General features: G+C 51.8%; 1 protein-coding gene across 3 annotated transcripts in view; it reads right to left on the minus strand.

Annotated features, from left to right (window-relative positions):
• OLFM2 (olfactomedin 2) overlaps window positions 1-20,609 on the minus strand; it is an 84,224-nt gene that overhangs the window by 42,917 nt on the left and 20,698 nt on the right. Inside the window, exon 1 of one of the 3 annotated variants that reach the window (XM_084783221.1) lies at window positions 19,432-19,450. The exons of 1 other annotated variant lie outside the window; for it this stretch is intronic. Coding sequence is in view for 1 of the 2 variants with exons in the window: in XM_084783219.1 (XP_084639345.1) it covers window positions 18,629-18,763 (135 nt within the window). In the remaining variant the exon portion in view is untranslated. Of the gene's footprint in view, window positions 1-18,628; window positions 19,148-19,431; window positions 19,451-20,609 lie in introns of those variants that run through there. One more of the 3 variants, XM_084783219.1, reaches the window with a different exon arrangement.

Raw genomic sequence — 20,609 nt, forward strand, 5'->3', positions numbered from 1 at the left:
GTCTGCTTCCTTACTGCGGAGATTCAGTGTGACCAGCCACCCCACTCTCCTACACCCATGCCTACTCCACTAGGCTGAACTCTATCTCCTTAACCCTGGAGCCAAAATATGCCTTTTAGATAGATGGCTAATGGTAATTGTCAACTTGACACACTCTAGAATCCCCTGGGAGAAAAGCCTCTGGTCATGTCTGTGTAGGCTTATTTCAATGGCATTCAGTGGCTGTGTCGGGCCATTCCCAGGCTGGAGTCTGACAGGAGCAGCTGCACACACTTGTTCATCATTCTGCCTGTTGGCTCCGGAAACGACGTGACCAGCTGCTTCCGGTTCCTGTTGTCATGACTCCCCTGGTATGACAGACTGTACATAGGAACTGTGCGTCAAAAGAAACCCTTTCTCCCCTAAGTTGCTTTGGTTAGCACATTTTATCATGGAACAGAAAAAGAAAATAAGCCCTGATTTCCTGGAAATTGCTTCTTGTCAGGCACGTGGTCCCAGCAAGAAGAAAGTAAGTAATCAGTCTATGCCCCAAAGCATCAGGGTATAAGGAGGTAGACTTGGGTCATGGAGTCAAGATGCTTAAGGCTGCAGGTCCAGGGGGAAACCGGGGCTGATGTCAAATGCCCAGCACTCACATAAAAGCAGACTCGGAGGTATGCACTTGTAAGCGCAGAGATGAGGAGGCAGAGACAGGAGGATCCTGGGGCTTGCTAGCTGCTCAGTCAAAAGATGAGCTCTAAGTCCAATGAGAGACTCTGACTAAAAAATATGGTGGATCTGGCCATGTCCGCATGCAACTTTTTAAAAAATATATATTTATTTATTTATTACGTATACAGTGTTTTGCCTGCATGTACACCAGAAGAGGGCACCAGATCTCGTTATAGATGGTTTGTGAGGCACCATGTGGTTGCTGGGAATTGAACTCAGGACCTTTGGAAGAGCAGACGGTGCTCTTAACCTCTGAGCCATCTCTCCAGCATGCAACTTTTATCCCAGTCCTCAAAAGGCAGAAAGGGTGCATTCAAGACCAGCTTGGTCTCCATAGTGAATTCTAGGCCAGCCAGAGTACACTGCAAAACCTTGTCTCGATGACAATGATGATGAGATGACGACGACGACAGTGGTGATGACGATGATGATGGAGACATGATGATATGATGATGACATCACAATGATGATAATGATGATTTGATGACGGTGGTGGCGATGATGATGATGATGATGATGATGATGGTGGTGGTACTGGTGATAGGATGATGATGATGATGTAACGATGTGAAGGTGACATCATGATGATGAGATGCTGGTAGTAGTGATGATGATATGGAGACTGGCAGAGGAAGGCTCCTGCAGTTGACCGCTAGATTCTACATATGTAGAAGGAGTTGCTTGTGTCTGTAATGGAAGCATCACCTGTTAATAAAAAGCTAACGGCCTGTTAGCTGAGGCAAGAAATAGGAGGTGGGAGTTCCAGACATCGAGAGACAGAGGAACTCCGGGAGACAGTAGGAGGCGAGGATTCACCCCAGGATTCTGATGAAGATGGACATATGAAACTGAGCAGAGGTAACCAGCCACATGGCAGAAGCAAGAACATAATAATCGGGACATTAGTTATGATGTCAGGGAACATACCTCGCTATATTGGCCTAGGCGCCTGTAAGTATATTTAAGCCTCAGAGTTATAATTTCAGGAGCCCGGGGGTATGGGAGGAAAACACGCATTTACATACATGTGTGCTCCACATGCCCCGGCAAACACACGTAAGCTGAAGAGCTACGGGGCTGAAGATCCACAGAGATTGGAAGCTTCAGAAACCCAAGCTGCTGGACAGGGAACAAGAAAGGCATGGAGATGAGGGGCGTCCAGATGATCGTCGGGAGCCGGTAGGCAGCCTCCAGAGATACCCATCCAGCCACAGCTTGGATACTCCGTGACTCATTCCAGACACATCTGCAACAGCTGGACACATCTGTGAGCCGGCATGGACACACGTGCAGAGCAGTGTGACTCCAGGATAAGCCGTGCTTGTGTTAGTGGATGTGTGTGTGAGGCTATGGGGGCTGCGTGTGGTTCTCTATGGCCGTGAATTCTCCTTTTGTTCCCGGCCCTTCTATCCTCAGACAGATGCTCCTTGACATACGACGACGGAGCGGCAGCCAGACCAACACGCTGTAAATAGAAAACGCATTGGGAGAGGAGTTGAGACTGGGCCGTGTGTACCTCTGGCTGGCCTCAGTCTCACTACGGAGCAGAGCCTGACCTTAAAATCCTGATCCTCTTACAGGCTGGGGGCACAGGCGTGTGCTACAACGGTCAGCTTATCCCATGCTGGGGATGGAGGCCAGGGCCTGGTGCCTGCTAGGGGAAGCGTTCTGCCAAGTGGCCCCAACACCAGCCCAGGCCTTTGGAACTTGCCATGTGGCTGAGGCTGGCCTTGAATTCTTCTTCTTCTCCCCCACTACCCTCTGATGCTGAGATGACAAGGCTCTCCATGCCCATGACCAGAGTGATAACAAACTGACCAAATGAACTTGGGGAGAAAGAGTTTATTTGCTTTATACTTCCAAGCCACAGTCCACCATTGAGAGACAGTTCCCATACTCTCCCAGTGGGAAATGACATCTATAGACACAGTGTCACCTGACTCCTGGGTCACCAGCTAGCTCATTAGCAATGTGGTCAACTACTCAAACATCAGTTCCCTTGACCACAGGCCTCAGTAGGAGCTAGTTAGTGGACTTGGATTCACATTGAGATCTGTCCATAAGGGGCTCAGAGGGCAAAGTGCTCAACAGCAACTGTTAGGACTAGAGTTAGGATCCCCAAAACCCATCTAAATGCTGCGTGGGTGTGGGGTCCTACACAGAACTCCAGCCTTCGAAGCCAGACACAGGGGATCCTCAAAGCAGGCTGTCTAGTGAGACTGGCCATATCAGTGAGCTCTGGGTTTGATTAAGAGACGCTGCCTCAATGGATACAGTGGAAGAGTGATGGAGGATGATTCCTGACATCAATCCGTCCTGGCTTCTTCATGCACTTGCGCGCGCACACACACACACACACACACACACACACACACACACACACACACACAGAGAGAGAGAGAGAGAGAGAGAGAGAGAGAGAAACGGGGGGGGGGGCACACACACATTGTGTAGAGGAATGGTTTATGAAACTACCCAGTCATTACTCTAACAGACATATCTTGGGAGACATGGTGGCTCCAGACTGAGGTCTGGGCCCCGCCAGTTAAGCTGATGGCTGAGTGGTACCTTTGGTCCTCACATCAAGGCTGTGTCATCAGCTCTGTCTTAACTGAAGACATAATCATTTCTTTAATCTAATCCCAAGAGCCCCAACCCCAAGTTGGGTATTAGTCTAAAGGCTTTATAGCTAGAAATCAAAAGCAAGAAGATATATTTACTCTCTGGTCTGGAAAGTCTTGTGTGTGCAGCGCAAAGGCACAGGTAGACGTTTTGTTAAGAAGTTACCTAGTGGGTGGTATTGTTGCACCAGACGGAGGTAGATCTCTGTGAGTTCGAGGCCAGCCTGGACTACAGAGCAAGTTCCGGGACGCCAAGGCTACACAGAGAAACTCTGTCTTAAAAAACAAAGCAGGGGCTGGAGAGATGGCTCAGCAGTTAAGAGCCCTGGCTGCTCTTCCAGAGGACCCCGGTTCAGTTCCAAGCACCCACATGGCAGCTCACAACTGTCTGTAACTCCTGTTCCAGGGAGATCTAACATCCTCAGTCAAACATGCAGGCAAAACACTAATGCACATAAAATAAAAAAAAATAAACCAATCAAAACAACTTCTTTTTAAAGTTACCTAAAGCAGGCTGATGGATAGCTCAGAGGGTCAAGGCACTTTCTGCCAAGGTTGAGTAACGGTAGCTCAACTCTCTTGGCCCACAGTGAGGGCAGGGCAGGGTGTGTGGTGTGCGATTTATCTGGTGTGTTTAGTTGGCAACCTTTGCTGAATATTCTAAGAGCTATAGATGGTGCCGTGTCTCTGCCTTTCCTACTATGCCCTTGATGAGAGATTTGCAGCAAACTGGTGATGTAGCACAGTGGAGAGAGGATTGGCCTAGCATACCAGAGGCCCTGGGTTCTATCCTTAGCAGGGCCTAAAACGGGATGGTGAGGCACACCAGCCTATCCTCCAGGGCCCCCTCTTTGGAATGCAGGCAGCTGCAGACCCACCAGTACACAAGACCCTGTCTTGGAACAATACCCCAACACCCAGCTGCATCTCAGCACACTGACACACAGGATACACAGACATTTCCCGGATGAGTGACAGATTCCGAAATGGTTCAACTTGTCCCAGAGCCTCACACATGTCGGGTGACATCATGTTTCGCTTCTGTGTTCTCTGGGGGAGGGGGGTGGGTGGATCAGGCATCTCCTGTTGCCACTTTGCATTTCTATTCTGTGTTTCTGTTTTTATTTTTCAGACAGGGTCTCACTGTGTAGCCCTGGATGACCCAGAACTCACGATATAGACCAGGCTAGCCTGGAACTCACTGAGATCCTTCCTGCCTCTGCCTCCTGGGTGCAAGGATTAAAGGCCTGTGCCTCGGTGTCTTTCTGGATGGATTGATGCGGTCGCCAGGAGCAGGCTGTGATAAATCAGACATCCAGGCAGTTAGAGCTGAATTCTCTGCCAAGCACTCACTGGCTGGTTCCCTCCCAGGAGGATGCAAGGACTGCAGGGTTGGGGAGAGGGCAGGCCAAGTGGCTCGCTTAATTAATTAGTCCTAATTGAGATATCTCTGCAAATATCCCTGTACTGAAGGTCATGGTTCATTGGTTTCCTGGGAAATCGTGGTGTCTATGTGTCTGAGTGCTGGAGTATGACAAAAATGAGAGAGAGAGAGAGAGAGAGAGAGAGAGAGAGAGAGAGAGAGAGAGGGAGGGAGGAAGAGAGGGAAGGAGGGAGAGAGGGAGAGAGGGATCTGCCTTGCACCTTGGCCCTGCTTCTAGTAATGACAGTGGTGTCCATGGATAGGTGGGGGCCAGGCTCAGAGATATGCAGAAATCCAATTAGAGAGAGGAGTCATCAGGAAGGTGAGGACCAGTAGCAAGAGAGACAGATTCCGCTTTGAATCACAGGGAGAGACACAGGCAGGGAAACTGCACGGAAGGACCAGAAGTGGGGACAGATGGACTGGCGGGCTGGGCAGACAAATGTCCCTCTGCCTTTTCCTGCCTGGCCTGCCTGGCCTTCTCATCTCCTGGGCACAGGCCACGCCACCTGCTACCCGCCCCCCTGCAGCGCAGCAGTGACAACCAGGCCTGATTCCTCTTTGGCCCCGTCACCCTCCCCTCCCTCCTCCCTCCTCCCATCGTTCCCTGCAATCATCTCGCTTGTTCAAAATGAGCCTCAGAGGCTGAAGCCAGACAGCTGTTCCATCCTGGAGCCCGTGCTGGGCGGCGGCAGCGGGGGACAGTAGGAGCCAAGGGTGAGGGGCACAGGGTGGAGGGGGGATGGGAAGCTCAGCTCCCGCTGCCATGGTCCTGGGGGGATCCAGACACCCTGAATCCTCTCCTGTCACGGGCTCAGGTCTATCTGACTAGTGCTGCACACACACACACACACACACACACAATCTTTCCCAGCACCACATCCAGGTTCCTGCTTGGGAGAGTGAGTTTTGGTTTTTTGTTGTTTTTAAACCTTTATTTTATGTGCCTGTGTGTATGTCTGTGTGAGGGTGTGTCAGATCTTGGAGTTCACAGACAGTTGTGAGCTGCCATGCAGGATTTGAACCCGGGTCCTACTCTAGAAGAGTAGCCAGTGCCCTTAACCGCTAAGCCATCTCTCCAGCCCGAGGGTTTGAGTTGTAATCTCATCTCCCTTGCTATTAAGGTCCTATGGTCCCAGTGAGATACAATCACAGACAGACAGACAGACAGACAGACAGACAGACAGACAGACAGACAATAAAGAGACACAGAGGAGCTAGAAAGGTAAAGACAGGAGGACCCCTGGAGCTCACTGGCCAGCTAGACCAGCCAACTCTGTGAGTTCAAGGTAAAAGATGGGAGACCTTGTCTGAAAAAACAAGATGGCTCAGTGAATAGCGGCACTTGACACCAAGCGTAAAAACCTGAGTTTGATCCCTTTCACCTTTTATGGGAAGAGAGAAGCGACTCCTACAAGTTGTCCTCTTTCGCATGTGCACTGTAGCACGAGTCCCACCCCATACCCCAAATAATAAATACATACATAAACGTCATTTAAATACAAACAAACGTGAATGTTGTTGTGAGGAATGACAGCTGAGGTTGACACACAAGAGACAAATAGTATCCAGAGATAAGAATAAGACAAAAACCAACCAAACAACAACAAGAGGCACATAAACATAGGAAAGAGACACAAGCAGGACATAACAGATTTGGAGACACAGGGGGAAAGATGACAGACACAAATGCACCCAGAGATAGTCACACACAGTCAACAAACATTCGCAAGGGAATTACAATCGATAATAGGTACACAGTGAAGGCAAGAAGAAGGAAAAGCAATCAATGAACCAGGCTGGGTGGCAAGTGCGGGCAGTCCTAGATATTTGGGACACTGAGGTTTTGGTTCCCAATACTCATAGGGCAGCAGGCAACCATCTGAAATTCAGTTCCAGGGCATCCGCCCTCTTCTGGCCTCTATGGGCACTGCACACGGATGGCGCACAAACATATACTTAGGCAAAATACTCGTACGCATAAAATAATAAATAAATAACATGTTCAAAATTACTTAAAACTTAAAAACAAAAAACGTATTCTTGGCCTGGTGTGGTGGCGCACGCCTTTAATCCCAGTACTTGGGAGGCAGAGGCAGGCGGATCACTGTAGGTTCGAGGCCAGCCCGGTCTACAAAGCTAGTCCAGGACAGCCAAGGCTAACACAGAGAACCCTGTCTCAAAACAAAAAACAAAACAAAACAAAACAAAACAAAAAACCCAACCAAACAAAAAAATGTATTCTTGTTTTTGTTTTTGTTTTTGTTTTGGGGGGGTTTGTTTGTTTGTTTTGTTTTGTTTTTTGTTTTTTCGAAACAGGGTTTCTCTGTGTAGCCCTGGCTGTCCTGGACTCACTTTGTAGACCAAGCTATCTTGGAATTCACAGAGATCCTCCTGCCTCTGCCTCCCAAGTGCTGGGATTAAAGGTGTGCTCCTAGGCCTAGAGAGGTATATAGGAAGGAAAGCAAAGAGCAAATGGAGGGAACCACAGGCAGACCCTTCCCCTCGGCCGCAGGTTCCTTCCAGCTTGACCTGTGAGAGGCACCCTCCCCCACAAACACACTCCAACCTCAGACTCTTGCAAACTGCCCTGGCCTTCTCAAAGGCCCAGCCAGAATAGACATGTGTGCTGCCTCACTGCAAAGCCAGACTGTATTTCTCCTTCCCTTCCTTCCCCCTTCCCTCCCTCCATTCCATCTTCCCTCCGTTTCTCCTCCTTTCCTCCTTCCATTTGTTGAGACAGGGCCTCATGTAACCTAGACTGATCTCCAACTTCCTGTGTCCGAGGCTGGCCTTGAACTCCTGATTCTCTCCTCCACTTTCCAGTTGCTGGAAATGCAGGTGCGTACCATCTCAGCCAGCTCTAGGTGGGTCTTCTAACTACTGAATCTGTTGAAACTCATCGTGAGCAGCCTTTGTCTTCCTTTCTTGTACCACAGCCCATCGTTAGGTAATCAAGCCAGGCCTCACTGAGTACTTAGGGGTGTCCACACAGGTCCCAGAGCCTCTGCTGGCAGTTCTCTCAGTGCACACCAGGAAGCAGGTCGCCCCTCACTGTGAAGCCTTCCTTCTTGGTACCCCTTTACTCAGATGATTCCTTCCAGATTTCAAGTCTCAGCTCATGGGCTGGAGATGTGTTCCAAGGTGCTCGCTATATAGGCATGAGGACATGAGTTCAAATCCCCCAACACACATAAACCTGGACATGGTAGTGTCTGTTTGTAATCCCTGTGCTCCTACGGTACAATAGGAGGTGAAGATGGAAAAATCACAAAGTTGTGCGGCAGCTGTTCTAGAATATTCAGTAGTGAACAATAAAGAGAACCTCCCTCAAACAAAATGGAAGGCAAGTACCAACACTAGAGGTTGTCTCATGTGTGGTGGCATGAGTAGACCTACACACACACACACACACACACACACACACACACACACACACACACACACACACACACACCCCTCACTACTTTGGGGGTTGAAGCTGGAACTCCATGGTACTGCATTTGCCAGGCATGCTGGAGGCCAGCAAAGCAAGAACAAGAAAAAACTTAATCTAGGCATTGCTACCTCCAGAAAACCCCTGTCAAACCAGGGCTGCTTTCATCACCTCTCCTCTGCCACCACACCATTCCAGAAATAGCTCTGTTGCCACACGTGCCCACATCATGTCACAAGGGCTGCAGATCTAATTGACAGTGGAGACCCTGGAGAATGTGCAAGCCTGCTCTCCCCTTTTCATTCTTTCCTCCTTCCCTCCTCTCCTAAGACAGGGTCTTGCTGTGTAGCCAGGCTTGGCTTAAACTCATTACGGCTCCAGCCTCAGCTTCTCAAGGGCTGGAAATACAGAGATCCATCATCTTCTGTGGACACTCCTTTTGGGAAGGGAACCCAGGGCCTTCGGCATCCTGTTTCTCAGATCTACTGCTGAGCCGCCCCCCAACTCCTCACTGGGTATGGTAGTTTGACTAACAAGGCCCCCCAATAGGTTCATATGTTTAAATAATTGGTCTCCAGGTGCTGGAACTGTTTGGGAATGATTAGAAAGTCTTGTTCTCTCTCTCTCTCTCTCTCTCTCTCTCTCTCTCTCTCTCTCTCTCTCCCTCCCTCCCTTTCTCTCTCTCTCTTTTGTTTTTTTTTTTTTGTTTGTTTTCTGAGACAGGGTTTCTCTGTGTAGCCTTGGCTGTCCTGGACTAGCTTTATAGACGAGGCTGGCCTCAAACTCACAGCGATCCACCTGCCTCTGCCTCATGAATGCTGGGATTAAAGGCGTGCACCACCACCTCCCGGCTGGAAGTCTTGTTCTCTCTGTCTGCAACTTTTGGATCAGACATGAGCTGTCAGCTATTGCTCCAGCACCATGCCTGCCTGCCTGTCTCTGCCTGCCTGCCTGCCTGTCTGCCTGTCTCTGTCGGCCTGTCTGTCTGCCTGTCCACTGTCTGCCTGTCTGCCTGCCTGTCTGCCCACAGTCTGTCTGCCCACTGTCTGCCTGCCTGTCTGTCTGCCTGCCTGCCTGCCCACTGTCTGCCTCTCTGCCTGCCTGCCTATCTACCTGTCTCTGCCTGCCTGTCTGCCTGCCTGCCTGCCTGTCTGTCTGCCTGTCTGTCTGCCTGCCTGCCCACTGTCTGCCTCTCTGCCTGCCTGCCTACCTGTGTCTGCCTGCCTGTCTGTCTGCCTGTCTGCCTGCCTGTCTGTCTGTCTGTCTGCCTGCCCACTGTCTGCCTCTCTGCCTGTCTGCCCGCCTGTCTACCTGCCTCTCACCATGATGATCATAGACTAACTCTCCCCCAATTAGATGCTTCCCCTTATACGTTGTCTTGGTCTTGGCATCTCCTCACAATGGGATTCCAGTCTGGGGTTTTATTACTGAGTCACATCCCCAGAGTCTCACTGAACTGATCCAGGCAGGGGCTCTGCCACTGGGCCTTGCTCCTTGTTCCTCCTATCTTCTCTCTAAAGCCAGTGGCTCCCCCATACTCTCACATCTTAGGTATCTGAGCAGAATCAAGTGCCCAGAACCAAGCCATGCTCAAAGCAGACCATCTCCCTGTCTCTCCACTGCTTTGGCACTTACATTGGTCCCATCATTCCCCCACTTGGACAGCAAAGACCCCTTTGTCATGCTTTCCTGGTCCCCAGACTTGTGTCCCCAGAAGTGTCAGGAGGACAGCACCAACCCAGAGTAAAGCCTCTTGTAGGAGGAGAGACCCAACTCTCACACGTTACCATCTGACTCTATAGGCAAATTGTGGCACACATACCTCATAGCTGCTCTCAACTGGCTCTGTAGACCAGGCTAGCCTCAAACCCACAGAGATCCACCCGCCTCTGCCGGGATTAAAGGTGCGCGCCCCACACCTGGCGGTGTAGCTCCTGTTACACCACCACTCTTACTTCCTCTTACTCTCCCTACCATTTTGCTCAGGTCACATTGGCCTCCTCAATGTCGTTCCAACGTTTCAAGCATATTCCTGCCTCAGGACCTTTAGTCTTGATATTCCCTCTACCCTCAATGTGTTTCCTCTCAGTAGTCTGCCTCAACCCCTTCAGATTTTGCACAAATGGCATCTAATCAGAGAGGCCCCTCAAGCCCAAAGAATGTGTGCTTGTCTTGGTGCTTGTGTGGAGATCAAAGGACAACTTGGAGGAACTGGTTCCTTCCTTCTACCATGAAGTTTTGGGGTTGAACTCAAATCATCAGGCTTGATGTCAAACACCTTTATCCACTGAGCCATCATCTCACTCGCCTTGTTCTGTGTTTCTTTTTTTTTTAAAAATCTATTTTATTAATTTATTCATATTACATCTCTGTGTTTCTTTATATAACAGTTCCCCAGCTACCATAGAGCTATCAATATATCTGTTACTACTCTGTTTATAATGTCAGTCTGGCATGGGAAAAGCACGTGTGTGTGTGTGTGTGTGTGTGTGTGTGTGTGTATTGTGGTACCGAGGATAGAACCAAGGATCTTATGCATGCTAAGCAAGTGCTCTACCATTGAACCACACCCTCAGCCCAATAGCGAGTGAATGAGTGAAGAATTTCTCCCTCCCTCCCTAGGTCAGAAGTGCTTAAAATTATAGTCCTAGGCTGTCTTGTGGCTACACTCCTCCCTGGTTGCCCCCCCTCACTCCTCCCTGGTTGCCCCCCCTCACTCCTCCCTGGTTGCCCCCCTCACTCCTCCCTGGTTGCCCCCCTCACTCCTCCCTGGTTGCCCCCCTCACTCCTCCCGGGTTGCTGCCCCCCCCATCTCCTTCCTTTTCTCCTTCCCTCCTTCTTGGCTTCTTTTTGGACAGGCTGTCTCGTAACTCAGGCTAGCCTTACACTTGCTATGTAGCTGAGGATGACTTTGAACTGCTGATCCTCCTGTCTCTACCTCTGAGCACTGGGACTCCAGCCATGTGCCACCGTGCCCAGTTTACTCGGTGTAGGAGATGAAACCTGGGGCTCTGTACAGGCATGGCAAGTATTCCACCAACCGAGCCCCAGCTTCCACTGCAGCCCTCAGTCTCTCAGAACTCTCATTAGGTTGAGAGCAAGGCTTGACAGAGTGAGCAGAAAGCAGACACCTCCGAACACCCCTTTGCTTCTCCCCTGACGCAGTGGACTGCGAGCAATAGCAATCTATGCCACATCAGGGCAAAGCTTTAGTGCCCCCTCCTCTGGGTCCTGCTTCCCTGATGCTGTGACTGGAGAGCCTCCATAATTTTGGGTTCTAGGAGACCACCTGGGACAGAGCCCTCTTACCACAGCCAGCATAAGGTAGAGGCATCTCTCAAGCAAGAAATAAACCTGGTCTGAGCTTAATAGTTGAGTGATGGGGATGCTGGTTACCACGACATTGTAGGATCTCTCTAAACTGGTTTTTTTTCTACTTCCTCCTCCTGTGAAACCATCAAGAAAAAGGCATAGATGCTGGGCATCTTTAGTACCCAAAGAGCCTTCTGTTGGTCCCTGCTGAGACCCTCCCTTTTCTTCTTGGGGCAAAGGGTCCTCCTCAAGTGGGACCCTTTCACTAATATCTCCTTCTGCCCTCCAGCTCTTCAAAAGGAAGGGACAGGGCCAGTAAAATGACTTATTGGGTAATAGTACTGGCTGCCAGCCTGACACCTGAGCTCAGTCCTGAGGATCTACATGGTGGAAGAAGAGAACTGGCTTCTGCAATCTGTCCTGTGACTTCACACACACACACACACACACACACACACACACACACACACACACACACACATTGTTCACATAGACAACAAATAAATTAAAATGTAATGAAAGAATAAAAATAAACACAACAGGCCAGGTGTATTGGTGCACACCTATAGTCCCAGCACTCGGGAGGCAGAGGCAGTGGATCTAAAAGTTTGAGGCCAGCCTGGTCTACAGAGTGAGTTCCAGGACAACCAGGGCTACACAGAGAAACTCTGTCTAGATAAACCAATAAAGCTTGGCATACCTTTAATGGTGGCGCATACCTTTAATCCCAGCACTCGGGAGGCAGAGGCAGGAGGGTCACTGTGGGTTCGAGGCCAGCCTGATCTACAAAGCTAGTCCAGGACAGCCAAGGCTACACAGAGAAACCCTGTCTTGGAAAAAAACAAAACCAAAACAAAAACAAACAAAAAGAAAGAAAAAAAATAAACACAATAAGGTGGGTAGTGCCTGATGAATGACTGCTGGCACACACACACACACACACACACACACACACACACACACACACACACACACGAAGAAGGGGGTCAGACTACAGCAGAACACACAAGATACAGGTAGTTTACTTCAGGCCTTCCGTGGTGAAAGCCATTGATGGCAGAGATGTCAGCTTTTAGCCTGAGTCTGGATTTATGGTCCCTAGGTGAGGAGGCATTCAGCTCAAGGCTCTCATCTCCCGGGGATGGTTTACGGCTGAGAGTCAGCCAAAGGAAATAGAGGGTCAGCTTTCCTCTTCTCCTTCACAGAGATGGTTTGTGAACACAAGGCCATGTTGCTTCTGTGCATGGGGGGTAGGGGTGGGGCAGACCCAAGGACAAGCCCATCCCACTTCAGGGCTCACTGTCACACCAAACCTCTGAACCATGTGTGTGTTTACCCTCTTAGCCCCCCCTCATCCTTGGAGTTGTACCCCTTTTCTCCAACCCATTATTGAGCCCCTGCTGTGGGTCTGCAATCTGTTTTCCCCAACCCTTGGAGTCAGTGGTTGGAAAGATGACAGGATGGATGAACAGAAGAAATAAAGAATGGACAGATGGGTGAGTGGATGGAGAGGTAGGGGGAAAGACGAAAGGTGTGATGGGGGAAAGTCATGGTTATAAATATGGATGAACGGAGACATGGGGATCAGGCCTCCAGTATCCACAACAGTCCTGTGTGGTAAGAATGATCATTTCTGGGCTGGCAAGATGGTTCAGTGGGTAAAGGCACCTGCTGTCAAGCCTGAAGACCTGAGCTCTCTCTCCAGAATCCACACGGTAGAAAAAGAGAACGGATTTTGTTTGTCCTCAGACCTCCTCGTGTGTCCTGTAACACACAAATACCAAAGCAAACCCAAACTAAATAAATAAATGTAGTGTGTGTGTGTGTGTGTGTGTGTGTGTGTGTGTGTGTGTGTGTGTGTGTGTGTGAGCTCTGGCTGTCCTGGAACTCAATCCGTAGAGCAGGTTGGCCTCGAACTCAGAGATCTGCCTGTCTCTCCCTCCCAAGCTAAAGGTGTGGGTCACCACTGCCTACCTTAATAAATATACTTTTGAAAAGAATTATTACTCTCATTATATAGACAAAATTGACCTTAAAACTTGGAAAATAATCCCAGCACTTGTGAGGCAGAGGCAGGCAGATCACTCTGAGTTCGAGGCCAGCCTGGTCTACAAAGCAAGTTCAGGACAGCCAAGGCTACACAGAGAAACCCTGTCTTAAAAAAACAAAAACAAAAACAAAAACATAAAACTTGGAAAATATATTTAATCATGGTGTGTTTTTGTGTGTGTGTGTGCAAGTGTGATGATGATGATGGTGATGTGTGTGTGTGTGTGTATGTGTGTGTGTGTGTATGCGTGTGTGTGATCACGTGTAGCCAGGAGCATGCATGTTATGGTGCACGTGTGGAGGTCAGAGGACATCCTCAAAAGTGTCCTCGCACTTCAACTTCTTTGAAACAAGGTCTCTTGTCCACCGCTGTACCTGCCTAACTAGCTGGCCCATACCTACAGGAACTCTCCAGTCTCCATCTCTTCACAGAAGTACTGATATCTCACACACACACACACACACACACACACACACACACACACACTATCACACCCAACATTACTGGGTTCTGGGGAGTCAAACTCAGGTCCTCACACTTGCAAGGCAAATGCTCTACCCATTCAGCCATTTCCTCAGCTCCAGCAACATGGAAAAATACTCATTCTGAACTCACCATATGCATGCATGGAACAGATATCCACTGTGCACCCAGCCATTGGTTTCCATCTGAAGGCAGAATCCAAGAATCTTTCAGATATGATTGCAGAGTCAGCTACATGGCAAATATTTACTGTGACCTGCTACATCGGGCCATAGGGTGCAGCAAAGAGCAAAGCACAGGCTCCCTTGTAGATGTTGCTTCATGGTGCTGGCATTGAATGGAAGGGCTGAGCACCGGGCAAGCTCTCCAGTCCTGACCTCCAACACCAGCCCCTTCGTGCCTCTTACAGTCTAATAGTCACTCTGAATTCTCCTTGCCTAATGAGAAAAGTGGTGTTTAGAAAGATTCAATGATTTCCCACAAGGTCACATGGTTCGTTAAGTTGCAGGGCCAGAATTAAAGCTCACACATATCCAACTTTAAATCCTACCACCGATAAAGCATCTGTTCTGAAAGACCCAGGGCAGGGAGGTCTGTTTCAGTCTAGACATGCTTGCCATAGAAGAGACAATTGGTAGCTTTGTTAAATAAATTAAATTAAATGGATATGGGGATGAATTAGTGAACCAAAAGAGACATAGATGTTGGAAATACAGATCTGTGGGTAGTAGATTAACAGATGGTTGGATGGTGGATAATGTATGGGAAGAGGAATTGGTGGGTGCATATATATGTATACATATACATGCATGGAATGGAATGATGAAAGGCTGGGTGGATGAAAAGATGAGCGAATGGACACATGGATAGAAGAAAGGAAGATGGGCAGATGAAAGGATAGAGAATGGGTGGAAGGCTGCATGGGTTGATAAAAGACCGTCTAGGCGGTGAAGGTGAATAGAAAGAGAGATGGGAAGCCGGGCGTGGTGGTGCACACCTTTAATCCCAGCACTCGGGGAGACGGAGGCAGGAGGATCTCTGTGAGTTTGAGCCTGGTCCACAAAGAGAGTTCCAGGACAGCCAGGGCTATTACACAGAGAAACCCTGTCTCGAAACCAAAAGGGGGTGGGGTGGGGTAAGGGGAGTAGATGCATGGCGAGAAGGATGGATGGGTGAATGAATGGTGGGCAAAGGATGGGTGAGTGGTGGGGGCAGAGGATGGGTGAGTGGTGGGGGCAAAGGATGGGTGAGTGGTGGGGGCAAAGGATGGGTGAGTGGTGGGTGGGCAGAGGATGGGTGAGTGGTGGGGGGGCAAAGGATGGGTGAGTGGTGGGCGGGCAGAGGATGGGTGAGTGGTGGGGGGGCAAAGGATGGGTGAGTGGTGGGCGGGCAGAGGATGGGTGAGTGGTGGGGGGGCAAAGGATGGGTGAGTGGTGGGGGGGCAAAGGATGGGTGAGTGGTGGGGGGGCAAAGGATGGGTGAGTGGTGGGGGCAAAGGATGGGTGAGTGGTGGGGGGGCAAAGGATGGGTGAGTGGTGGGGGCAGAGGATGGGTGAGTGGTGGGTGGGCAAAGGATGGGTGAGTGGTGGGGGGGCAAAGGATGGGTGAGTGGTGGGGGCAAAGGATGGGTGAGTGGTGGGGGCAAAGGATGGGTGAGTGGTGGGGGCAGAGGATGGGTGAGTGGTGGGGGCAAAGGATGGGTGAGTGGTGGGGGCAGAGGATGGGTGAGTGGTGGGGGCAAAGGATGGGTGAGTGGTGGGGGCAAAGGATGGAGTGGTGGGTGGGTGGGTGGAGGTCTGAACAGGTCTCTGTTGCCCACAGCTCTGTGAGACAGGACTTATTCCTGATTTTCTCAATGGCAGGAGCTCGGGATGCCTCAGCTGCCATGGCCGGGGGTTGGAGAACAAGTTGGAAGAACTGAGATTCAACACAGACCTAAGTAACCTTTTGTTTTTGTTTTTTGTTTTTTTGTTTTTCTCTCTTTTCATTTTTGAATGCGTGTGGGTGTTTTGCCTACACGTATGTTTGTGTACCACATGCATTTCTAGTGCCTTCGGGGGCCAGAAGCAGCCATCAGTGGCCCCGGCATTGGAATTACAGACAATTGTAAGGCATCCAACGGGTGCTGGGAACTGAACTTGGCTCCTCTTTAAGAGTAGCTGGTGCTCTCAGTGCTAAGCTAACCCTCCCCCCTCCCCCTCCCCCCTCCCCCTCCCCCCTCCCCCCTCCCCCCTCCCCCTCCAACCTCCCCCCTCCCCCCTCCCCCCTCCATCCTCCACCTCTCCCTTTTTGAGAAAGAGACACACTATAGCCTGGCTGATCTGGATACTCTCTTGCCTCACCCTCCCAATCGCTGGGATTACAGAAGATAGGAGTCTCCCAGCTCCAAGACCCATGTAGAGCACCCTCAGGCCACAGCCACCTCCCAACATCACCCCAAGGCCTTTTAGCAACTCACTCTGCAGAGCACTTTGGCAAAGCTGGGACGAGGATGAGAGAACTGAGGGGCGTCAGCAGATAGGCTCGGGGGAGTTCTACACCATGGTACTATTAGCTACAGAGGGGCCAGGCCTGTCTGGGTTCACAAACACAATTCCCAATTCCCAGCCCCCCCTCCCCCCCACACTTATAGAAAGACACAAAGCAACACACATGCATACTGGCCAAGCATAGATAAATATATATATATATATATAAACCATACAAAAACTCAATGTATGAACACACAAAAATCATAACTCACGACTGGGTTAAGTCACCTGCCACCAAGCCTGGTGACCCTGGGACCCAGATGGTGAAAGGAGACGTCTGACTCCTGCAAGTTGTCCTCTGATCTTCACATGCGTACTATGGCATGCACACACACACACACACACACACACACACACACACACACACACTGTACTAAACATAAACAAAGACGATCTTACACCCTGCCCTCAGATATACCATAGGTGCTTGTGTGCACAGATACTTTCACACAGCACACGGGCACTCACGCACACTCCCACTCAGATAGGAAAGCTGAATTTGGCTTCTGATTTCAATGACACCATCAATGTCTCCGCTCAGATGGTAACACTCAGACGGCTGTGTCACACCTGTGCATGCAAACTCATGTCACATAATGCACCCACACCCATGGTCAGGGACAAACAACTGCAGACACGCCGTTAGACATACCTCCATCCAAAAACAATCACACCGGGACACACCCACACAGGGAGAACACACCCACACTTGAGAGAATACACCTGTGCTCTTACGTCAGCAACAGTCTAAAGTTTCTCTTCACTGCCCCCTCTGAACCCCCAAACCACAGGCACAGACAGACACACCAAGACATACCTAAACAATGACACCTGATGTCACAGACACACAGAAAAGAAACCATGTTTCAAAGGACCACAAGTCTGAGGATCTGGGCTGAAAGCTTGCTTTTGTGTCAAATACCGTATGTCCCCTAGCCTGGGGGTTGAGTGCCCACTCCCTCACACCTACAGCTGCAGCTTTTGGGAGCAAAGTCCTTTTTTTTTTTTTTTTTTGAGGGGAAAGGAGGGGTTGTTACAGATGCATAAGGAGCTGTCTTATTGTAACAACATGAAAGGGAAAAAGTGAGGGAGTCAGACGGGCAGAATAGAGGGAGGGTCCTACAGACTGCAGGTCAGAGGGTCTCCCACATGGACAGGGAGTGGGGCAAGAGGGAAGTTTTCAACGGAAGAGCATCTTCCTCTGTCAGCAGCACAGAGCCACTGTGATTAATAGAGGACTGAGTGTGCCCCTCCGGCTCCCAGGGAGTTACCTACCAGGAGGAGGGAAGCAGGAGGACAAAACAGAAGGGAGGCCCAGGAGCTACTGCCCTGGTCTGACAGACCCTCCCCTCCCGCCCCCACCCCCGTACTCTCCCCTCCCTGCCCCGCCATCACTTAGGGTGAGGAGTTAGGGAGATCAGTATTCAGTACTCTGGGAGACAGATCATGAGAAGGGAGACGCTAGTACCAGGTGCAGGGGACAGAAAGAGCCAGGCAAAAAAAACAGAGACACTAAGTCAGAAAGAAAGACAGAAATAGAAAGGGGGTGGGGGGGAAGATTCAGGGAAGGAGAGAGAGAGAACACTTCTCAGTGATACTTAGACACAGCCAAGCGGAGTCCCAGAGGCTGAACATGTATGGAGACTCTGAGATGTCCCCTACCCACTCCAACATAGCAGAACACCCTCTTGGCTCCCCCAAACCGCCCAGCTCCGCCCCACTCTGCCGGGATCTGGTTCAATTCCGCAGCCCTGCCGCCTCCGCCTGGGGCTAGAGCCAGCTTGGTACCCCGGTGGCCCTAGCGGGTCCCCCTCAGAGAGGACTCTAACCCAGCAAATGCAATCGTCAAACCCAGAGCTATGCCCGGCGCAGGGCTCCCCTGTGCCTCGGGGTCTAGCCTAGGACCCCCAAGAGACCACGTCCCCCAGAGAAGACATCCCCGCCTCTACCTCGGATTCTGTCACTTTGAGGGTGAGGGGGCCCCTTTTTTAGAAGCTGCCGCGGGGCTGCAGGCACCACGCCCCCCCTTCGGAGCGCCCCCCAGCTGGTCTGGCCACTCACGATTTTCTCCGAGGAGCCCGCGCGGGACACGGTGCTGTTGAGTCCCACGAGCGAGGGCAGCGTCTGCGACATCCAGTTAGTGACCATGGCCATGGTGCTCAGCACCGCCCCGATCTTGAGCAGCGGCACCGACATCGCGCCCCTCGCCTCATGCCCCGCGCCACCACCTCAAAAAGCAGGTGTTCGGTCCCTTTGGCTCCGCACTCAAGCTGTCGTTTGCCCACCCCAGTGGGGGGGGGGGGTAGGTGGGGAGTCCGATGGCGAGGTGACTGGGTCCAAGGGGGCGGTGGCCGGCGGGATGGGGATGGGGTGACACTGGGGACGCGCGGCTGCGGCTCCGCGCGCCTCGCGGGCTCAGCTTTATAAGGCGCCGGCTCGGCCACCCCCTCCCGCGCCACCGCCGGGCACTTCCAGCCGCCGTGACGTCACGACTCCGGCCCTGGAGCCAGCGGGGCTGGGGGGTGAAGAGGGGTGCACCCACCCCGCCCCCCCACTTCCCCGCAGAGCCTCTGGCGGACCTTCCCCCACCTACAGAAATGGGGACATCCCCTTCCAGCTACATCCTCGCCTTTCCCCCCGATACCCCTTGCTGCCGCCGCGGCATCCCCGGCCCCGCCCCCCACCCCCCGCCGCCACATCCTCCACCCTCGCTCGAGTCCCCTCTGTACCCTAGTGGCGATCCCTCGGGCTCCCCTGCACGAATCACCCCCTCTCCAAAACCCTTGCGTTTCAGGCCAAAAGAACCCACCCCACACCTTCCACCCAAAGCTGACAGGGGGTGGAAGTCGTATAGCTCCACCCACCTGCTCTAACGAGTGCGGAGCGGGGTCCGGAGCCCGCGACGCCCCACAGAGAGCAGTGCGGGCCGGACTTCGGTGCTCTCTGGAGCTCCGGGACTCTTTTCTCCTGGCTTCCCTGGTCCCGAGATCATTCTGAAGGGTATCCCTCTGTGGATTCGGGACCAGGGAAGCCCGGGGCGGCGGGTTCAGACTCTGGAGTGCGGGTGACTTGGGGAGTGGGAGGGTTTCCCCTGCGCATCCAAGGGCGGCAGTGCCACTCGGGACTGCCGCGGACCCAGACAGTTCCTTTTGCGGGCGAGTCCCAACACAGGGTCTGACTCACAACTTGAACTTGGGGTGGGGTGGGAGGCGGGTAACGTAAGCATCGGGTCTCCTCCATCTTCCCGGGGACCCGCACTGGGCTGGTCCCCTGGTGAGGGAGGTGGGGAAGCGCAGCGACCCGCGGGGCGGGGCGGGGCGAGGAGCGCGGTCGCCTTGCTTTGGTTTTGCACTCACGCCCCCTCCTGGCGTCCCCGCATCACCTCCCGCCGTCGCCGCCGTCTCCCTCGGCCGGCGGCCGCCGCCGCCGTCTGGAGGCGGCGATGACTCAGGCCTTTGCCGCGCCGGCCGCTCGGGGGGCGGGGGTGGTGATGAGCCGGAAGCGGTCAACCTCGGGGTGCTGGGGGTCCTTAACTGTCTGGACCCCACTGAGAAGCAAGTTCTGCCCCTACGCGACCTCCAGCAATGGCTACTCCGGTCTATCTCAGTTTCCTCATCTGTAAAGTGGTTCTGAGGAGCTGATGGGCCAGGTAGGTGTAAGGAGCTGGAGGTATCCCGCCGCTGAACTACTACAGACCAAAGCCCATGAAGACTGCATTAGGGAGACCAGACAAGGACTGCAGGACCGGCTGGGGATGTGGCTCAGTGGTAGAGGCTTGCCTAACACGTCTGAAGCCCCGGACTCCATCACGATCACCATCAAAAGGTGGCGGGGAGCGATGACTCAGTGGGTAAAAGTGCTTGCCACAGAGCCTGGCAACCTGAGTTGGATCCCTAAGATCCAGGAGGTGAACGGCGATAGCGGCTCCCCCAAGGTGTCTCCTGACTTCCACCTGAAGGCGGCACATTGAATAAGTGTAAAAAGAAATTTAAATGGCATAAGAAATAAAGGAAGGAAAGTACAAATGGGTATCAGAAAGAAG

The sequence above is a fragment of the Acomys minous genome (assembly GCF_964271855.1).
Source record: "Acomys minous genome assembly, chromosome: 5".
NCBI classification, from domain to species: Eukaryota; Metazoa; Chordata; class Mammalia; order Rodentia; family Muridae; genus Acomys; species Acomys minous.